The sequence below is a fragment of the Silene latifolia genome, chromosome 4 (assembly GCF_048544455.1).
Source record: "Silene latifolia isolate original U9 population chromosome 4, ASM4854445v1, whole genome shotgun sequence".
NCBI classification, from domain to species: domain Eukaryota; kingdom Viridiplantae; phylum Streptophyta; class Magnoliopsida; order Caryophyllales; family Caryophyllaceae; genus Silene; species Silene latifolia.
The window spans coordinates 60,908,926-60,930,465 of record NC_133529.1 but is presented as its reverse complement, the minus strand read 5'-3'; the positions used below and the strand labels follow the sequence as shown (position 1 = coordinate 60,930,465).

Genomic DNA, 21,540 nt, shown 5'->3' with positions numbered 1-21,540 from the left:
GACGTAGATCAAATAATCATTGTAAGCTTTGTAATATTGTTATTTATTTATCGCCCTTGCATGATTTATTTATTTGGTTCTCACATGTAATTGAATCTAACTTCCAACTTCGACCCAATTGTTTGCTAAAACACGTGTTCACCGACATAGTCTTATTTCACATCCTAGGGTTAACCTGTGTTTGTTGCATACCATGCATTACATCGACGACATATCAAATATGAACGATTCCCTAATAATTAGTAGAGGCCGCTATCGAGGCGGGCGGGATTAGGTGTTCGAATTAAAGAGCTTCCTAATACATACTCTCACCCCTTACTCAGTTATCTCTGGACATCCGTGTCCATTGGCATCTTCGAGAGTCATTCTAGACATAGAATGCTAAGGGTAACGAGTTCTTAGTGTCTAGGTCATTACTTTGTGTCTTAACATGGCATGAGGTATTCGAACAGTTTCCAATTTTTCCACAATAAATTGGTGGCGACTCCACAAATGCAGGCTTGTCAAACATTTCACCGGTTTCAATGCCTCACCAATCGGTAACGGCCCATGACGTGCTCTGGCAACCCAAGGTTCCATGGAAGAAGTGCCACCGCCTCGAGACCAACGCGCGGGTGCTCGCGGCGCGGGTGGCCCATGTCCACAGTTTGGCGACACCGCTGGGGATGATACACTTACGTGTTACCCAGGGTGAAACTTGAAAGAGGTTAGGGAATAGTTTATACGAGACAGTTGTCGGTTTTCATTACTCGACCTTCTGAGGTTGTTTCATTTGGCCTTCCTAGGCTTAACCCAACCCATTCGACCAATCGTTCCGTCTGGACTGTCTAAATTCTTATCTGGGCCTAAGGATGGATAACGATTGACGTCAACCATACCGTGGTACATACTCATGTTTGTATCAAGGGCTTTCACTACTCGAGGAAATGGACTAGCAACCGACCTTACTCATGTTTTGTACGGACCTCTCAACAGACCAGGGTTTGATGGCTTGGTATGACAACCCACCTTTTAAGCCAAAACCCTTTAAATTCACCCAGCATACTGTTATAATGCCTGTTTGTATGTGAACATTTATGTGTCTAAATTCTTCATTTATAAACTAAATAATGTCAACATTATTATGTAAATAAAATTCATTTTCAAACCTTTTCAAATATCCCTTTTATAAACCAAATAATGCCGAATTTTCCGATTTTCAAATTTTAATTTGCCAACAAAAAAAAACCTTTTCAAAAATCCATTTTGTAAATCAAATGATGTCCAGTTTTCTGTAAATGTAAAATCCATTTTCTTTCAAAAATCACTTTCTATAAAATTCCATTTTCAAAGTTCAAGTCAATTATTAAATTTTCCATAAATAAATTCCTTTGTAAATTCTCAAAAAAAAAATAAAAAAAATCAAAAAGAAAAAAAGAAAAAAAGTCCAAAAAAAGAGACCAAAAAATGTTTTAATCCAAAATATTTTCAAACCATGTAAATGTAAATATGTAAATTCAATTGGGCTAAGTTAGAGTCAAAGTTCAAACCGACCATGTCCTAGTCGGAACTCTGTCAGGTTATAAACCCGTCTTCCTTTACATTTTGGGTCTTTTCAAGTTCAAGTCAGGTCCTAAGGCGTCACGCCGTCATTTTGGACCCCCTTCCCCCAATTCAGTTAGGATCTAAAAATTTCCACACCTCGACTCACACACTCGAGGCTAACACGTGGACTCGTTCCAAAATCCGTCTCTTGACTTCTCCTAATGACACGTTTGGGACACACATACCCAAACCTCAAGTCGAGTCTATCTTAAAACACACGTTTTAGAATAACGTGTCGACCATCCCGTCAATCAGGTCAACCATGTAAATGTCACTTCGTCAAAGTCAACACTCGAATCTAAGGTTAAAGTTAAAAACCGTGAATTCAAACACGAGAAGTCTCTTACGACATTTCATGATTTCACAAGTCAATAGTCTAGTTATACCGTCTCACCCTCATATATTTTCCTTCGCATATCCTTTGTTTGTCGCCTTATTATGCGTGATCTCATGTCAAATCAAGTTGTAATGTGCGTCATTTTCTTCTCGGTAGGAATTCCGCGATTTCCAATGAAAATGATCAAGGACGTTTATCTGTCATCGTCGAAGAACTAAGTAATGCAGTCATTAAGCTTCAGGCCACCATCGAAGATTTGAGCACTCTTGTCATCAATATGGAAAACAAGATAGACATGATGAAACCTTTACCATCTTCTCGTACCCCAAGGCCAGGTCATAACTTCAACATAACTCACCCATCTAAGAAGGCCAATGAAGACAAGGGAGTCAACCTCTTGGAAACTCCACCCAGAAGGCCGGGACGAGCTCATAGGGAATTCATTTACCTCGGGATCACATATCAAGTAGCTCTACAAAGACTAGTTTCCCAGGGAAAACTTCATCCAATTGGTCCAACCCCAGACCCTGAAAGGATATTTCCTAGGTGGAAGGGCAATTCATATTGTCAGTACCTTCGAAGTAGGGGACACGATACGGAGGAATGCTTTTGTCTAAAGCATATTATTCAGGATATGATCGAGGATGACAAGCTTCCTATGCCACCTTCCGTCAAGCAATCCAAGAAGATCGACCCTCTTGTGTCTAGCAGCACTAAACATGACGAAGAATCATCCCTAGACTATTCTCATCTCCTCAATCCCCGTGACGATGAAGAGATCAACGTGCTTGAGGACGACGATATCCAAAGTGGAATGCTCATGCTTTCCATTGCCTTCAACAATAAATTTTCCAAAATAGAGGGAGTCATTGATAACCTAAACTCTCGACTTTCCAACATGGAGAACGAGTTTGCTTAAATGGGTAAGAAGCTTGAGATCCAACCTCTCAAGATGAAAAGTGTCCAGACAAACCCTCAACCTGATAGTCATAAGGAGAAAGCAAAAAGTGAGAAATCTATTCCTAGTTCTTCTCATCCAAGAATCAAAATCAACAAAAGCAACCTCATGGAGCCTTCGTCAAAGATACCTAACAACTCTCCAAGGTCATTCACAAAGGCTTCCCACAAGAAGGATAAACCTCCTAGGAAATTTACCAACATTGGTATTACATACACCGATGCCCTTCAGAGACTCATGGAGCGATGAATGTTGAAGCTTGTCGGTCCTATACCATATCCAGAAAAGAAGTCTAGGTTTTGGGATCAGAATGCCTATTGCCAGTATCACATGAGCAAAGGACACAATACAGAGATGTGCTATAAGCTCAAGCATGCGATCCAGGATATGATTGAAAATGGGAAATTGTCCCTCTCAACCTTTAAACCACAAGGAAGCTTAGGCAATCCTCATGGATATACCACTTATCAGGAAACTCTTCTTGACTGTTATCCTTCTAGTATTCCTAATGATGAGGACAAGGTGCTCAAATGGGTGAATGCTCAAAGTCAGATGCCAAAGCCAGTTGCTGAAAAAGAAAATGTTCAAGCGTGGGCCGATGATTACGAGTCTGGACCTTTGATCGAGTCAGAGTTCAAGTCCGAGTCCTAGGCTTTCTATCCCATAATTAATCTAATATCTTTATTCGTGTCCATTCCTAGTGACAACCTAAGGGCTCTCCCACGAGTCACATGTCTTCTTGAGTCTATGTTAAATACATTTATTATTCATTTCAATAAAAGTACACCTTTTCAATCCACCTATCCTATCTATTCCTTTACCCTTTTTCTGTGACAACGAGAATTGATTTGAGACATTTTAAAATGAACAACGCATGTCAGTCGATGTGAGTACGCTTAATCGATGTTCCATTCTAAGTTGTAGAGGACCCGAAACTCCGTGTCCATTTTCTTACCTATTCCATGTCTGGCAACAGAAACCCTTGTTATACCCCAGTTTAGGACGAGCATATCTCAAGAGATTCTAGGACGAATCCAGACCATCTCCCTTGTTAACGATCTATGACGGAAGGCAAGCCCATTTCCCTATAATAAACAACCTGTTTACTAAAGACCAACCCGTTTCACATCAAAGGTGCTAGTCTGGCCCAAATCCATGGTAGCAAGCAAATCCAAGACGATACGAGCCATGATCAAAGACAAAGGCTCAATCTAGAGAAATGACCAAGATCAATATCCAAGGCCGCAGTTATGCACGTAATCCAAGACAAAAGAGTCAAAAGAACAAGGCTCAATCACGCAAGTCAATGTCAATATCAAAAGTCAAAGTTATCTTCGAAAAACCCGAATCAAGCATCTGAGCAAAAAGCCGAGATATATTCTAGACCAAGTATCTGAGTCTGAATCAAGAACGAGTATGAAATCCAATGCTGAACAGAATAATGGAATCAAGACATCGATGAAGATGGTCAGCTAGCACCCTCACTTAGCCTTTCACACACCCTAAGTCCTTCTCGAGACCGTTACAGAAGATAGTTAGGACTTTTGAGAATCCTCTCAAGCTCGTCAAATATACCCTCTTTTAGAGCCAAGACATGAAAACTTGAACCCACGTCACTTTAACCTACCTTTATGTTCTCAGGCTACATCAAGCTAAGAGACTCCATTTCCAAACCACATTACAAGCCATAATCCCATCAAGTCTTAACTCCACAAAAGCAAGCGCCAGATATTTGTTCATCAAAGCATCTTACGCCCGAGCCCCACATTCCAAATATCCAATCCAGTTTCACCTTGACCCAGACAAGGAGTCTTCAAATACTTTGCTACTCTGAATTGGACATACCCAATTCATCCTTAGAGTCCACTTTTGAGTGTTCTCACATGACAAGGAAATTTTTACAAACTTAATTATACGTCTTCGGTCTATGATCAAAGGGAGTTATCTCTAATCAATTCTGCGAGTCACTAAATGAAATTACCCTTGTGATCCATGCACATTAAGGCCCTAGCAGCATAGCTTAGACACACACTCAGAACTACGACTTGGTTTGATTTCACTCCACGTGAATACGTAGGCAGTCTTCAAGGACACAACCATCCCCAGTTTTAACTTTCGACCTCAATTCTCAAAGCCAGCTCAGAACTACAATCTGGTTTGATTTCACTTCACGTGAATACGTAGGCAGTCCTCATGGACACAACCATCCCAACTATAAACTTACAACTCCCATTATCAACCACACCAACCATCAACTTTCAACCTCAATTATCGACACCCATTTTACAACCATCCCTTTCCATTTCGTAACCTTCCAACCACAATTTCCATTTCTACCTCTTTACTAGGGGCTCCTTCTCTTCGCCCCAGTCTCATTTTTACCCAAATTCCAGGGTCATCTTCTTATCCTGGGGGCTTCTCTTACGAGGCGCCACCCTTCCTTTATTCCTCTCTTATTTTAAGTCGAGCTAGTGCTCGGCCCGGACAATGACAAAGGTCTTAGATCGATTCCCTAAGTTATCGTGCCTCAAGAGGGGTCTCTTTTACAGCAGACAGTGGCGAAAGACATCTAAGCAGACAGCTGATCCATGGCTCATGCCTTGCCTTTATATGTCCCCATCATTCTCGCAGATCTTTTACGTTTAGAACTGATACGCGTTGTCGCCCATATCCGGCTAGGGGTTGTGCATACTTAAGCAAAGTCTGTCAAGGTCATCCTTGTGTCGTGTCAGATTCATCCCCATGTCATGTCAGTCAAACCTAAGTCTACGTTTCACGTCCGTATAAGGTATGCGTCCGCGTCAGTCACGCGTCTAAAGCCCATTAAATATGCATAACGCATTAGAAGCAACAAATTTTATAAAGAAACAAGTTTTGCAAAGCGTATGTGCTTCGTTATTTGAGGTCCATGTGCTGATTGCTTACGTGCATATGTGCTATGTGCTATTTGCCTGTTATATTGCCTTCTTGTGTGGCTACTAACCATGCAGGTAAGTATCGGAAGCATAGCTCGCTCAAACAGGGGGCTTTGCCCAAATCTTCATTCTCTCCAGCGACGGTCAAGACATACCCCAACAGTATTCGTAGTAATGCTCAAGGTTTCTTCCATGGCGATCAAGATGTTTCTAATCGTTAATGTGTTCCCCAGTAAGAATTCATGATCACTAAATACAGTTCATGGGCTTCTCCTCTTTATCAGAATTTCGCTCGCGATAACCCAGGAGGTTTTTCTCCTCAGGGGTGCCAAGGGCATGCCGTTTTCGATCAAACACCTTTGTTTTCCCTAGCGGTGCTAAGGACGCGTCGTTGCCGATCCTTTGTTTTCACCTCAGCGGTGCTAAGGGCGTGCCGTTGTTGACTCAACATATGATTTCTCCCCACAGAGTTCGAGAGAAACAACTCCCGAAGAGTTCTGTACCTTCAGATCTTTCAAAAACTTGCCTTAAACCTTCAGATTTTTCAGAAGCTTGCCTTAATCCTTCGGATCTTTCAAAAACTTGCCTTAATCCTTTATTCCTTCAGGACAATCCCTTCATATGTTCAGACAACTTTCTGATAATCCTTCCAGTCCCCTTCAGATAACCCCTTCAGTAATTTCAAGAAGTTCTTTTCAGTTAAGTCCCCTTTGAGTCCTTCAGAGAGTTATCTTTCAGTCCTTTACAGAGTTATCCTTCAGCCTTCCCTTTAGAGAGAGATATCCTTCAGAGTTAGCCTTCAAAAGTGTTAAGAAGTTTCTTCATAATCCCTGTAACCCCTAATGCCTTCAGACACCAAGTTATCTTCAGACCAAAGAGTTTTGCCGAAGCGCCTTCAATCCCGTTTCACCCAGGGGTATCTCAGGTATGGTTTCTTCTTATGGCGGGTGAGCTTCCTTACGTAGTCTAATGGACTTTAAACGACCCTCCCCGGAAGTCGACAGACTCTAAAATGTTACCGACGACAAGTCCTTGGCTCAGACCCTTTGAGTCGCGTGGCGTCGCCATAGTCGTCAGGTTGTAATCTTCGATTTACCTGATGGCTGTACTTTGAATTTCGCCTTGTCCAAGCCTCAGTCAAAGTGGGGGCTCTGTAGATACCTCGTTTCTGCACCTCCCGCCAAACACCCAGTGATGATTGCGCCGCATGTTTAGCATATGTCGCGATTTTATGACGTTTCGTAAATCGGTTAATAAAAGGTAATTCGTACACTTGTGTCTACCCCTGGGTTGTCATCTAGATGTCATTACGGTTGTTTTGGCAGCAATTAGAGTACATTTGGAGTCCGGGTCAAAAACCGTCTTCATTTCCTAAAATCGTCAAATCCCGAGTCAAAAAGCAATGTGCTTTTCTACCTAAGTTTAGGATGTCATAAAATGTTATGAGTATAACTCATTTTTAGTCCCATGTCACTTCTTTGGGCTAAACTTAAAGTTTACATTACAAAATGCGAATTTCATTTAGCTAAAATGACAACCCGACATTTAGGCCCGTTTTACGAGGTGATAACGACTTTTTTGGGTCTGGCCTACTTCACAAAATCTCTTAGATTTCCAACGCCACCGAAATCACCTTAATCCGAGTCTTGTAGAGAAAGGTATGCCTAAAATACGACAAGCTGTCAAACGCGTTTTCTCGCGCAGAAGAATACTACCCGAGAAAGGACGCAGTAAGTGCTGCGCCTCTTCCAAGGGTCCCAGCACCTGCTGCGCCTTTTCTCAGGGCTTTCTTTTTGTCCAAGTTTCCGTGTTTCAACCTAAGTCGGTTATTTCCAGATCTTTCCTTCCGTATCCTATTCTTACCATAATTCCTCCGTATGATTAGTATAAATAGAGGCCTTCGGCCTCCATATTTTTCAGCGAGTGTCCGCCCTTCTCTTTTCCCTTTGCATTCTAAGACCGCGCTCTTGCTTTTCGATGCCTACGTGCTTGATCAATCGACCACGTAAGCTCAGATCATTCTGAGTACAAGTCACGTTTGCATGTCCGACCAATTTGACCACTACACAATCAATTAATCAATCTTTTAAATCCTTTTTCAAGGGCACTTTCATATTTGCATAGATCGAGTCGAGTTACTACTAAAAACCGATTTAGTTAAATCTCGCGACGCTAACATGTAAGTCTGAGGGTGTAAAATCCCAATTTTATTTAATGTATTTTATTTTATTGTAATTAATGTACGAGGTTAGATCATAAGTACGCCTAAAATCGTCTTCAAAAACATATTTTAAAACCGTTTTCATAAAACAGCGGAGGTCAGACGTCAAGAACAAACGCAGCAGCAGCTGCGCCTCTTCGAAGGGTCGCAGTATATGATGCGCCTCTTCATGAGGCTGCCGCTACTCCTGCTCTTCTTCTTCTTCCTCGACCTACTGCAATTTTCGATTTCTTTTATTTCTTTCGATTCTTTTGCTCGTTTCAGTACATAAATCATGTTTTATTAATCCTTTTCAAATTTTAATGAATAATTCGACATAAATTCCTTATAACTCAATATTTGCAGGTTTTCGTCATCTATTTCAAACTCGGATTTTAGAGGTTCGATTTTCTGGGATTCGTCTTTTGTACATAGTTTTCTTTGTTTGATTTCAATTTATCAAATTTAATTCCGTTTTCAAGTTCAAATTTTCGACCTTTACAAATCTGACATCGTATAATTGTGTAAACTGTTGTAATAATTTATTAGTCTTTAATCCGGCTTGTGACGATATTAATATGTATGTAATCTATTAAGGCACTTCAACTTGAGTCTAATATCAATAATCGACCATAAATTTACTGATGAACGATAAACAATCTGCGGTTCTGACTTCACAGCCAGAGCCCAACTCAAGAACAGACGCAGGAAGTGTTGCGCCTCTTCCAGAGGTCGCAGCAGATGCTGCGCCTATTATGGGATTGCTTCTTGATGTGAACATTATTTGCGCACATTTAGTCCCCTAATTGAGCCTATTTTGCATACTATTATAACATTCTATGGCCTTTGTATCCGTCAAAACCTTCCTATTTGCTTTTCTATCGCATTTCATATGTTTTGTAGAAAAGGAGATAATAAGGCGGAAATTCCCGTCTTTCGTGCATATTTGGAAGCTTATTGATGATATTAGATGGACTAGTATGAAGAGAAGGCAAGAATGATGACCAAAGATGTAGGAATAAAGTGTATATAGAAGGATCAAAGGGTTAAAAGTAAGAATGGCGAGAGGGAAGGCATTACAAGAAGAAATCGCTCGAAAACCGAACCAAGGGCTGTTCCTTTGGCTCTAAAAGTATGCTAGATGGAACGGCGTCGAAAAAACAAGTGATCTAGGCTTTTGAATCACTCCAATAGGAGTCCGGATGAGAAAATGACGTCCGTTTTACAATCCGAGCTCAAACAAAGAAGCTGTTCGCCAAGACGCCCGTCCCGTGCTCAAGACGCCCGTCTTCCTCAAGACGCCCGTCTTCCCCACAAGACGTCCGTCTTCTCCCAAAGACGCCCGTCTTCCCCTCTTTTTGCCCGAGCGCCTTGCTCCAAATCCGCCCGTCTTCCCCTGCTACAATCCGCCCGTCCCGACACCAATCCGCCCGGATTCCTTTACAGCAATTTCGTCTTCTTCAAGCTTCAAAGAAAGAAGCCCTTCCTTCGAAAAATACCGGCGTCTCCCTGCTCAAATCTCAAAAGTGTAATTACTAGTTTAGCCCTTAGTTAACCCTAATGCATCCACCTAATTTCCACTATAAATACCCCACTTGTAAATAATCAAAGGGGGATGCTTGAATGAAGTTTTCATTAGAAGAGAATCAAGTTTCCTTAGATTAAATCAAGTTCTCTTAGATTAGATTAGAAGTAGATTAGAATAGATTACTCTTTAATCTTTCCACAAATTACACATTAATCTCTCCTTAATTATTGTTCAAGTTTATTATTGAGTAATTCAAGTTTATTATTGGGTAATTAGAAGATTATTTGGGTTTATTGGGAGATTGACAACCTTCCATCAATCATCAAGTTCTTCTATTATTCTTTGCATTATTATTATTTGAATCTCCATAGGTATAATTCTCTTAATCCTTGTTTTAATTATTGTTAATCTTTCTTACTTGTTCATCATGTTTGGCTTTGTTAGTATGATTGACAACCTTATTAACATGTTAAACTTGATCATGAGTGAGTAGTTACTTAGCTAGGATTAATGGGTAATTAAGGGAAATAAACATGGGGAATGATTCATGCTTAAATTAATATGCTTTCATAGTTTATTTGCTTGCTTGTTGTGATCTCAACTTATGCACATGTTATGTTTGATGAAATGCTAAGCCTATGAATCCTTGCATTTATTACCATCACCTATCTTTTCAATGAGACTTGTAAGACATAAACCAACTCGAGTCTCATTAGACCATGCATATAGTTGGGGAGGGTGGATTAAGTCGACTTGTAGGTGTTGTACAATCTAATCGATTCGGCTCCGGGACCCAAACTTTCCTAGGATTGTAAGATATGACCCAACTCAATCCATCACAACAATAATTGCTTGCTTATAATTTGAGAACATGTTTGTATGATCAATTGCCATGAATCCCCTATGACCCCATGACATCCTAGTGCTTTTAGTCATTTGTTTCTATTTCTTTGTTCATTGTTTGCTTTACTTTGTTACTTTCATTAGTTTAGAATACAACTACAAACCCCATCAATTGTGACACTAGCATAAATTGAGATAGATAGACTTAGAACCCAAAGCACACCGTCCCATGGATCGACCTCGACTTACCGCTAACTAGTTGTTTGTTGAGTATTATAAATGTGTTTGATTGGATGTGACCCGGCGACATCACTCTACATCACTTATGTCCCTGACCTCTTTCTCGCTTTGACGTAGCTCCTAATTACGTATTAAATCAACTATTAATCGTATTACCACTGCTACTCTGTCATATTTTTCATACTTTTAATTTTATTTTCTTCTTCAAAATCCCGTTTTGAGCGTGCTTTTGACGTAGATCAAATAATCATTATAAGCTTTGCAATTATTGTAATTTATTTATCGCCCTTGCATGATTTATTTATTTGGTTCTCACATGTAATTGAATCTAACTTCTAACTTCGACCCAATTGTTTGCTAAAACACGTGTTCAGCGACATAGTCTAATTTCACATGCTAGGATTAATCTGTGTTTGTTGCATCACATGCATTACATCGACGACATATCAAATATGAACGATTCCCTAATCATTAGTAGAGGCCGCTATCGAGGCGGGAGGGATTAGGTGTTCGAATTAAAGAGCTTCCTAATACGTACCCTCACCCCTTACTCATTTATCTCTGGACATCCGTGTCCATTGGCATCTTCGAGAGTCATTCTAGACGAGAATGCTAAGGGTAATGAGTTCTTAGTGTCTATGTCATTACTTTGTGTCTTGACATGGCATGAGTTATTCGAACGGTTTCCAATTTTTCCACAATAAATTGGTGGCGACTCCACAAATGCAGGCTTGTCAAACCTTTTACAGGTTTCAATGCCTCACCAATCGGTAGTGGCCTATGACGTGCTTTGGCAACCCATGGTTCCATGGGAGAAGTGCCGCCGCCTCGAGACCAACGCGAGGGTGCGCGCGGCGCGGGTGGCCCATGTCCACTGTTACTAACGGAATTTTCGTCAGGAATGTGCTTTTCTGACGGATAAGTGGCATTCCTGGCGGAATTTTTCCGTTAGTAACCCGCGTTTTTTTTGTAGTGTTGTAAGATTTTATGTCGTAAACATGCCGAAATCATATTTAAAACCGTCTTTTAAAACTTGTTTTGCAAATCAGCAGCGATTTGGCGTGGGGAGGGATCACAACACCTGATGCGCCTTCTATTAAGGTTGCAGCATCAACTGTGCCTCTTCCAAATAATGCCATTAGTTGTTGCTCCCTTTCTTCTTTCCCGAGTTTCTCCTCTTTCACTCTTCTTTCTCCTTTCGTCTTATTTCTCCAAATTCACATATTTTCGGTTTTATTAATTCCATAATTTGTTTTTATCAAGTTCTTTTCGACTTGAATCCCTAATAATCAATATTTGCGGGTTTGCGTCATAAATTTAAACCCGTATTTTGAGGTTTCAATTTCCCCATATCGAACACCTTGAGTTCTTTTTTCGTACATAATTATAATTCAATTCGGTTTCTAGCTTTCATTCTTTTCTGGTTTATTTATAACTCAAGTTTAATTCCATCTTTGTAATTCCGACATCATAATTTGTAAATCGTAAATACGCTTTAATACTCATTTCAATCTGTTTTAATTCAACTTGTGACGATCCTAATATGTCTATAACTTGCTGAATCACTTTCACTTGAATCATATGCTAATAATCTGTCTAAATTAACTAACGAACACTAACTAATTTGCGGATCTGAATTTCATAGTCAGAACCCAGTTTGAGAACAGACGCAAGGTCTGATGCGCCTCCTCCAGAAGACGCACTAATTGCTGCGCCCGTTCTACATTGGATTCTGCTTCTGAACTCGTCTCGCTTTGACCTAGGCCTTTCTAATTAGGATTTTACTCAACTATTATTCTTATTATCACCATAATTCGACATATTTTCCATAATTCACATTTTCTATATAATTCATATTTCCCATATTTTCTATTTTATTTTTATTTCTTTATTTTCTTAATTTATTTTATTTCCTATTTCCTTATTTTTTTTCCCATTTCCTTTTTTATCTAATTTACTGATTTAATTAATTTTCTTATTTCTTTTATTTTCTTTTATCTCTTTTATTTCTTTCCTAAAATCTTTTGGCATGTTTATGACATAGATCGTTTGTTACTTGTATGTTTATTATAATTTGTAATATTTTATATTTATCTTGTACGATTTATTTATCTGGTATATTCACATGTAATTAATTCTAAATTCCATCTTCGACCCAATTGTATGCTAAACTTGTATGTCAACCGACTTAGTAAATTTCACAAGCTAGATCTAATCAATTGTATGTTGCATTTCATGCATTGGAACCAACACTACATCGACGAGTATAAATGACTTCCTTAATCATTATTAGAGGCCGCTATCGAGGTGGGCGAGATTAGATGTTCAAAGAAAAAGCTTCCTAATACGTACCGTCACCCCTTACTCAGATATCTATGAGCATCCGTGTTCATTGGCATGTCGAGCGTCATTCTAAACATAGAATGCTAAGGGTAACGAATTTCTTAGTGTTCATGTCACTACTTTGTGTCTTGACATGACATGAAGTATTCGAACAGTTCCAATTTTTGCATAAAAATTGGTGGCGACTCCAAAAATGTAGGCTTGGTCTAAACTTTCACCGGTTTCAACGCCTCACAAATCGGTAACGGCCCATGACGTACTTCGGCTTTCGCCAGGGTTCTGTGGGAGAAGTGCCGCCGCCTCGATTCCAACGTGCAGGATGCTGGGGGGCGCTGGTGGCCTGTGTTCACAGTTTCGCGACTCTGCTGAGGATGATACACTTAGACTAAGTCTTGTGTTACCTAGGGTGAAACTTGAACAAGGTTAGGGATAATTTGTACGAGACAATTGTTGGTTCTCATTACTCGACCTTCCTAGGTCGTTTTATCTAGCCTTCTGTAATACCCCAATTATCCGGCGAACATAATTGAAGCATTACCTTCTCGGTTTATTGAGGTAGTGTTTCAAAACTTCAATCAAGAACATTTTATTAATGTAATGTTTAATGATGTACATAAACGTAAACAAATGAATAAAAGTACAACTCCCGCGTGCTATCCAAACAACCTGTACTGAACCTGCTCCTCATATGATCGGAAATATCATATGGATCGACACAGGCCACCCCGGAAATACGTGACAATTACACAGACACAACAAACGTCAGTTTCATTAAATAAATAAAGTGTGACGCGACACGAGTGTGTGAATATACAACATGACTATGATATGAATGACATGATATCAAGTAACAACCAAACTGGTATCGGGACACGCCCAAATATACCAACAACCACGTCAGTTTCATTAAATAAATACGTACCGAATCCGGAAACCAACCGGATCCCCTGCCAGACGTCGTGTCTCAACCACACGAGTTCCTCTGTGACTCAAGCCATTAATGTGCACATCCCTCTCGGAGGGGGAAGCTCCAAGAGGCGACCTATGCGTAAGACAGTCTCCCAACCGTCTTACGTCTCCAAAATAACAACAACAACAACAACAACAACAACAACAACAACAACAACAACAACAAATCCTCCAACATATACGATCACAACACACAACAACCGTCACAATATTAACTGCATGACAGACAACATACACCATGACATGCCAAACATGTCATGGTTACCAGTTCCTCAAATTTCCCGACTCGTCGAGCCGTCAAAACCAATATTACACAATACGACTCACTCAATGCAGATGAATGATAAATACTCATTTTATAAATAAATGCAACAATGAAACTGAGTAGGATAAACCTACCTTTTAGCAAATCTCCATAAGCAATCTGAATAAAATAATCTTCCACAAAAACCGTCACCTAAATATAATTAATTACTAACTAATCTAACTAATTAAATATGAATTACTTAATTAAATAATACTTGTCTTAAGCTATTTAAAACCCGTCTTAATACACTACCCAAAACCCGTTCCGACACATGGTCAAACCTCTACCACACGCCACCTAGTGCCGCCACCGTGGCCACCACCACCAGCCACGGTGGACAACGACAGGCCCCAACCCCAACCAACAACAATGACAACAACACGACAACATCAACAACTACACCACCCATGACCACAACCGACCCCACCACGACCACCATAGGCCAAGCCGCCCGACGTCGACCACCCTTACCGTGTCCCCCGACCACGGCGAGTCCAGCAGCAGCTATGACGGCGGCAAAAAGCACCAGCTACGACCACAACACTCTACCACAACTCCTAACCCGCGCCCGTACACCTCCTTTTTATACGCCAGATCCCGACCACCAAGGCTACCAATTCCACCACCCAAGACCACCACTCAACTCCCCTATCTTCCCTCAACCCAGACCTAACCAAAACCGGACGCAAACGGACCCATAACACCCTTAAAACTGCAGCCCTAACCCGAGTCACCAAAACCCATGAAACCCAACAAACCTCTCGGTGAAACCCCATTATGGTGGTCAACAGCAGCCCCTATAGTGGTCAAAGACGGGTCAGAGGTGGTCAAAGACGGGTCAAAGGTGGGTCAAAAATTGCGCCAGGTTGACGTTTCCGGTGAAGTTTGTCAAAATATGACCGATCTACCCTTTCCTTTATGTAACCCTACTAACCCATATCATTTCATTTTACCTCTCATTTTACTTATTACCCTTCAATTAACCCTAAAACCTCTCATCTTCCTTAACACTATATAAAGGATGAAGAACCCTAATTATTTTCAATTTAAGGAAAATTGAAGAACCGTAATTATTTTCAATTTGGGGAAAATTGATGATGAACAACATTGATTATTTTTAATTGAAAATGGAAAAAATAGAATTCAATTAAATTGATTTGGGTAGAATTTAAGTGACAAAAATTCAATTTTGCATCATAAATGAATATCACAAGGATTGAAAGCAAAATGCCTAATACGTCAATTGAACTGAGTATGTTGATTTTCTGGGTTTTACGATGAATTTGTGGAGCAACTAATACTTATAAGACTTCTCTTTTATTTGAGGATGTAAGAAGACCTTCAATGGAATCAGGTAGTTGTGGGTTTGAGAGATACATACACAACTTCAGGTTTGAGAAATTTTTTGTCGTGGCTGTGATTGTCATCCTTGTTGTGAGCATGGGATCTAGCTCCATGGTAAAAGAAGAGGAATATATTTAAGACGTCAACATTATTCTGGATTCTAATGCGGAGAACAATGAATTTGTACCAGTAGACAGTAATGCAAAAATCCTATAAGAGCAACTTCAGTTCACGGTTTTTACAAATGTGGTCAATTCTTGTGATACTCGTTTTTGTTAGGATCTTGAGAGCCTCGCATCAAGGAGGCGTGAATTGGACATAAGAAGAAGTCATGAAGGTGATGAACATAGGGGAACATAAAGGATGAAGGTAAGGGTATTTTCGTCTTAAAAATTGAACTTAAGTGACAAAAATTCAAATTTGCACCAATTTTCCACCGGAGTAATTGTTTTGGCTGTAATTTCTCATGAGAAGTGTTATTGTGGCTGTAACTTACAAAAACAATTATATAATGCTGTAATTTACAAAAAAAAGTGATTTTTAAAAGGTTGTAATCAACAATTTTCTCTTCTTCTTCTTCTTCTTCTTCTTCTTCTTCTTCTTCTTCCGGTGAGAACGGAGCTTAGGTGAAAACGGTGAGAACCAATCCCCACCATTCAATTTTGATCTAAGGGACAAGATTTAGTCAACACTGGTCAAGGGTGGTTGATTGCCGGTGGTCAATGGTGGTGCCGGAAAAAGGCGATGGGTCAACGGTGGCCACCAGTGGTTGAAGGTGGTCAACAGCCACCAGTGGTCAATGATGATTAACAATTTCAAACTTCAAAAATGTTGTTGATGGGGATTGAACCCACGACCTCTTGGTTGAAATGCCCTTACTTTTACCACTGTGACACATGCATCTTGTTGTTATTTTTGTATCTCTTTTAATATATATCTTTGTTAAGATCTGAGTTAAAACAATATGTACCTCTAATAACTATTAAATGTACTTCCAGTTTATATTTAATGTACATTCAGTATAAAATCAATGTACATGATGAGTTTGTTAAGTGTACTTGATAAAAATTGAACAACATATTTTATGTACTTATGTTAATTATTCTTTGTATATATACTTTATATTTAATGTACCTCCAATATATATAATGTGTCCCCGATTAGTAAGTGAAATAAAGTTAATAAACAATTGTAGTAAATATGATATGTAGCTATAATTATTAAAATGTACATTTATTATATATTTCATGTCCCTTCTATATTATTAAAATGTACTTGAATAATTATTGAAACATGCCTTGTAACTAATTAAGATATACATGGTATGTAACTTTAATATTTATTATATGTACCTATAATATATATTTAATGTGCCTCTTATATAAATAAAATGTACATAATAAAAAATCGAGTTATTGATAGCTAATTAAAATAAACATGATATAATAATAATAATAATAGTAACAACAAAGCATGAATTGAAAACGGTTTTTAGTCATGGAAAGAGAAAATCCTTCTTCTCCAAGCAACCTCTGAAAAATCCAAAAACACGTAAATTTCTTTTATTTTTTCCGCTTGATCATGGCTAAAACTCGTCGGACTAAACAACATAGTGTTACTGACTCTGAAATTGATGGAACAACATCGGTGGTGGCTTTTGGGGTTTCAATTCCTGAAGTGGATATATCGGAAGTAGAGAATCCTGTGGTTGTAGAGGCGGTTATGGTCTCGGATGATCCGATTGTTGAGCATGTTACGGATGAATACGATGACCCAGTTCCTAGTGTGACGACGACGGTGGGGCAACTGCTAAACCTAACGGGTCAACTGGAAAAATCGGCGACACCACCTACAGCAGGTACCTTGTCTTCCCCTGTTGTACCACCTCCTACTACTGAATTAGGGATTGGTATTGCTAAAACCTGGGCTTCTGTCACTAAGCCTTCCCCTGGAATGAGTTTGCATTATTGTGAAAAGAGTGCGGATACAAAAATTGTTGAAATTGAGGAAGAGGATGTTATTGATGGAATACGATTTTGGAAGAACACCCTTATGGGGAATTTTCTGGGTTCTAAACCAAAATTACCACAGGTTGATGATTTTGTTACAAAAAATTGGACTACTGGGACTCGTCCCATTGTCCAGTACTATAAAAAAGGCTGGTTTAGCTTTCGTTTCTTCTCAGAGGTGGATATGAATGACGTTTTGAAGGGTGGACCATGGAGTCGTCCCATTGTCCAGTAACCTGATTTTAAAGCAATGGTCACCAAGTTTCTCAAAGGAGATGGATTCTGTGTCTATTGTTCCAGTATGGGTCTTATTTCCTGATTTGGACCCCTTCATGTGGTCTGAAAAGGTTTTAAGTAAGATGGCTAGTACTGTGGGGAAACCTCTGTTTGCTGATTTACCAACAACCCACAAATCCAAATTACTGTTTGCTCGTGTCCTGGTGAAAGTGGATGTCTCTGATGAATTGCCTGCCAATATCACTTTGACTTCTCCTTACCATGGGGAAACAACACAGCGGGTTATTTATGAGTGGTTGCCCTATTATTGCCACTGTTGTAGGAAACTGGGACATACCAAAGAGCATTGCAAATTTACTAAGATTAACAAGAAGCTTGATGAGAAGAGGAAAGCAAAGGAGATTGTGCAGGAGTATCGACCTGTTGTACAGAAGGAACCTCAGCAGACTCTTGAAACAGTTGCACTTAGCTCAGAATGCCAGTTGCTAGGCCATATACCTCCTAAATCATGGATCGATACTTCACAGGAAGGAGGTTGAGAACTTGGAGGGTTCCTCCTCTGCTGTTCCAGAGAAGATATCTCTCACTGATGAAAAAGGGGGTGGGTTCAGGATGCACTAGGCTAGGCGAAAAAGGCTCTGTTTCAAAGAGATTGTCTGAGGAGAGGGAAACAGTCCTTGCTACTACAAGTTATGGAGTCTCTGTGGACAATCACTTCACACTTTTGCAGGATACAGGGACTGTGGAGGCTACTGAGATAGTGGATGATTTGCAGGCTGGGGACCCCCCTGATCCAGGAACATGATCATTTCCTCCTGGAACATTAGGGGGTTTAATGACCCAATAAAACAGCTGGAAGTTAGGGGTTATCTTTATCAGAATAAAATTGAAGTGCTGGGTCTTCTGGAAACTAGGGTTCGTTTAAATAATTCAGCTACTATTAGTAAGAAGTTTTCTACTTATACTATCATAAATAACTACTCTCATCATTGTAATGGTAGAATTTGGGTATTTCTGGATATCAGGAGGGTCACTGTTGTTTCTGCTCAGGTCCATGATCAATTCATTCACCTTGAGCTCTTGAATAATAGGACCAACAAAATTGTTTTCCTCACTTTTGTTTATGCTAGCAATGATGCTGGCCATAGAGAACGATTATGGGATGAGTTAAGAAGGTTGAATGGGAAGGTTACCAACTGGATTGTCTTGGGAGATTTCAACATTGTTAGGGATATGGATGAGAGACTTGGTCCTAATCCCCCATCTGTTAATGATATGATGGCTTTTAATCAGTGTTTATTGGATTGCACTTTGGATGATTTGCATAGCTTTGGTTGTGAACATACTTGGACTAATAAAAGAGAAGCCATTGCTCGGGTTTGGTCTAGATTGGATAGAGTCCTTAGCAATCCTTCTTGGTTGCTGGAGTACCCTAACACTCAGGTTCAGGTCCTACCTTCGGGGATTTCTGATCACTCTCCTCTCCTAGTCACTGTGCAGGATAATTATAGGCCTAGGAAACAATTTAGCTACCTTAATTGTTGGGCAGACCATAAGGAGTATGAGGAAATGGTTATGCAGGCTTGGGGATTACCAGTAAGGGGAAGTGTAATGTTCAAATTCTTTGGGAAATTGAAACATGTTAGGAAGACTCTCATTAAACTTCATAATACTAGTTACTCTGGGATTTCTAAGAGAGTGCAGGAGGCCAAAACTGCTCTTGAAGATTGCCAAAATTAGCTACAACTGAGACCCTTGGATCCTATACTTTTTGAGCAGGAACAAAATTTGCTCAACCAGTATTTGATCTTTAAGAAAACTGAAAAAAGTTCATTGGCACAAAGAGCTAAAATTCAGGATGTTAAATATAATGATGCTCCAACTAATTTGTAACACCCCCATATTCAGAGGAGCCTTAACTAGGCCTTCCTTAGCATATAAGGGTGTTACCATCTCGGTTGCCCGAGGAAAGTAACTATCAAACGTCAATAAAAGAACTATTAAGTTGTGTTACAAGTGATTTAAACCAAAATACAATACAAAGGTACAACTCAAGGACTACTCGCTATGACCATCATAACTCGTGAAGACTCATCCCTGCCCGGAAACCAGCTATCAACATCATCAACACCTGCTAAGACCGATTGCTCACCATAAGGGATCACGGCGGACACATAACAACAAAACAAACAACACACAAGGTCGATGATCGAGACAAGAGGAGACAACTACAAACAACAATACAAACAATGACACCAGTCCCCAATCGCAACCACAACAATCCAACCAAACCTGTCATCGATCGTCCACCGGACCCGATCCGCCATGGGGGACCGCAGCCGTTCCCACCTAAGCCCCGCTCATCAAACGAGCGACAACCCTGTCCCATTAATGTGCACATCCCCTTTCGTGGCGGGTTCCACGAAGGGCGAAACTAGGGCGTGAGATCACTCCCGCAAGTGACCCCACTCAGCCGAGAACGCATCTCGAGAACCATCAACAGCAACCGCAACCACAATCACAACACATACAAAACACTATATCAAACAACCGCAATATTACTACAACGACCGACACACTAGACCGTCTACAGAAACTGAGTAGGCGAACCTACCTTTAAGCGACCGCAACTCAGTAAGAGACCGCTACCCGACTCAAGAGACGCTCTCCTAAGGCTCAAGGATCTTCAAAAGGCACCCATGGAGGTTTTGAGGTGAAGGGAAGGGAAAGAGGCGGCTGAAGGATAGGAGGAAAGTGGCAAAAGTGATTTGCGGATTTAACAAAACGCGATATAAAACCCCCGCTGAAAACCAGGCACTCGATCGAGTACCCAACATACTCGATCGAGTAACCCCCTACTCGATCGAGTACCCTAGATACTCGATCGAGTAGCCTCTACTCTATCGAGTACTACTCTTGACACGCACCCAGGATGGACTTGTCATAACATTTTAGATTACTCCTGCTCCCAAGGGCAGTCAACGATGGTCAAAGGGTCCCTAAAAGGGCGGGTATTACAGTCTTCCCCCCTTAAAAAGAACTTCGTCCCCGAAGTTCACCTCACCTATCTTCCGCTCGAGACACGAGGACAACACATCCCCACTCACCTTCCCGCTCAACCCGTTACTCCCTAAACACCATCCCCCCCCCCCCCCATGTCATCATCATCACCGTCTAAACTTATATCTAAAGACTTCTACTACTATCACGCCAAAGACTATATACCTATGAAACATCAAGCTCGTCATGCGAATCACCATCTACGATCACCCGACATACGGTACCGATATACAGTATCGACTATCAAACCATCGATCAAAACATGCCTCTCATTAATTATCATATGGTACAACCAACGCCACCATGTTGCTTGGCAACGTGATTCGAGCACGATTTATCACACTATAACTATTTTTCATGACCGTCTCTTGAAACACACAACCCTTCACTTTAAATCACTAAAGTAATTCGTTATATCTCAGAAATTTTTGTAACTAAAGCAACAAGCAACACATAATACCAACAACATTGTAAACAAGCAAAGCATTATTCAAAAATAGCCTTTTTGTTTCGCGACATTACTCTTCCCCTCTAAAAGGAACTTCGTCCCCGAAGTTCACCACCTAAATGTCAACGCATATTGTATCTTAACATTAAAGGAAACCATATTATTTGTTGTGGACATTACTCGCTAACTACATACTCATTAACTTAGAAATCATACAC

The 21,540-nt window shown here is 40.2% G+C and overlaps 1 protein-coding gene across 1 annotated transcript; it reads left to right on the top strand.

Annotated features, from left to right (window-relative positions):
• Positions 1 to 18,615: 18,615 nt before the first annotated feature.
• On the top strand, positions 18,616 to 19,554 carry LOC141651570 (uncharacterized). The gene has a single exon (XM_074459275.1). It carries the CDS (start codon positions 18,616 to 18,618, stop codon positions 19,552 to 19,554), a length of 939 nt encoding a protein of 312 aa, XP_074315376.1.
• The last annotated feature ends 1,986 nt before the right edge of the window (positions 19,555 to 21,540 follow it).